Here is a 1,140-nt window from a genome sequence, read left to right on the forward strand (position 1 = left end):
TAGGATTGCCCAACCTTCCTTCCGAGGAGTGGCTGGTGGGTTTGAACCGCCAGCCTTCTGGTTAGCAGTCAAGTGCCTTAGGCACTATGCTACCAGAACTCCTAGGGACTTGTTACGTTTTTATCTGGACTTTTGTTTGTGTTGGTTATTTTGCAGGTCCTTCACAGGGTGGTCCAGGTCCTCAGTATCCCAACTACTCACAGGGACAAGGTCAGCAGTATGGTGGATATAGACCATCTCAGCCTGGACCACCACAGCCACCCCAACAGAGGCCTTATGGATATGACCAGGTAAGTTATTTGGCTAGTTGTGAGATTGCCTTATTTCTTATTTACTCTTGATGACGTTAAGTATTTTTTCACTGGATGGGTCATTTTTCCCTTCTGTTCATTGTATATGAATTAAGCAAAAAAGTATATTAATTTACAGTGTCTTTCATAGGATGTTACCATAGTCAGTCACAGTTACTCTAATGTGTAATTTCATTATATCTAGGCACGAGCATTCAATTCACTCTCTCCCTCTTCTCTATTTTGTCTTTACTCCTAGGAATATTTCCCTTAACTATTCTAAACATCATTCCCTTTTCTAACGCCCCTAATTTCTCAGCTCTCCTTCATGTTTTTTTGCTGAAGACTGTGCCTTGAGCTCTTGAGATGTGGAGTCCATCCTGTGTGCTCTTCTTAGCTCTCATCTTCATTTCCAGGTATCTACCACATTTCTGTAACATCCATGATATCCCATCTCTTTAAATTCACACTTTATACCTGTGTCTGTTTCTTCCTTCCATACACATAACCATTATCTCAAGTATTATTAACCTTTCTTTCTCCCTTTTTATCTGTTCTTTTACCTTCAAATGCGTAGAAATGTATCTCATGGTAAGACGACTACTTGAACCTTAGTGCTCATTTAAGTGCCTTCCTTTCATCATTAAACTTCTCTGATTTATAATCCATCCCACGGTCCTTATTTGATGAATTCTCTCATATATACTTTTAATGTTGCTGTTGTTGTTAAGTGCTGTCGAGTCGTTTCTGACTCACAGCAACCCCATGCACAGCAAAACGAAAACACTGCCCGATCCCGTGCCAACCCCACAATCCGTGCTATGCTTGAGCCCATCATTGCAGCCACCGT

At 41.2% G+C, this 1,140-nt stretch overlaps 1 protein-coding gene across 1 annotated transcript in view; it reads left to right on the top strand.

Moving 5' to 3' along the window:
• SS18 (SS18 subunit of BAF chromatin remodeling complex) overlaps positions 1-1,140 on the top strand; it is a 137,458-nt gene that overhangs the window by 113,648 nt on the left and 22,670 nt on the right. Inside the window, exon 10 of the mRNA XM_007935570.2 lies at positions 157-290. Coding sequence (XP_007933761.1) covers positions 157-290 — 134 coding nt within the window. The remainder of the gene's footprint in view (positions 1-156; positions 291-1,140) is intronic.

This window comes from Orycteropus afer, unplaced genomic scaffold (assembly GCF_000298275.1).
Source record: "Orycteropus afer afer isolate SDZICR_OR568_19922 unplaced genomic scaffold, OryAfe1.0 scaffold00030, whole genome shotgun sequence".
Lineage (NCBI taxonomy): Eukaryota > Metazoa > Chordata > Mammalia > Tubulidentata > Orycteropodidae > Orycteropus > Orycteropus afer.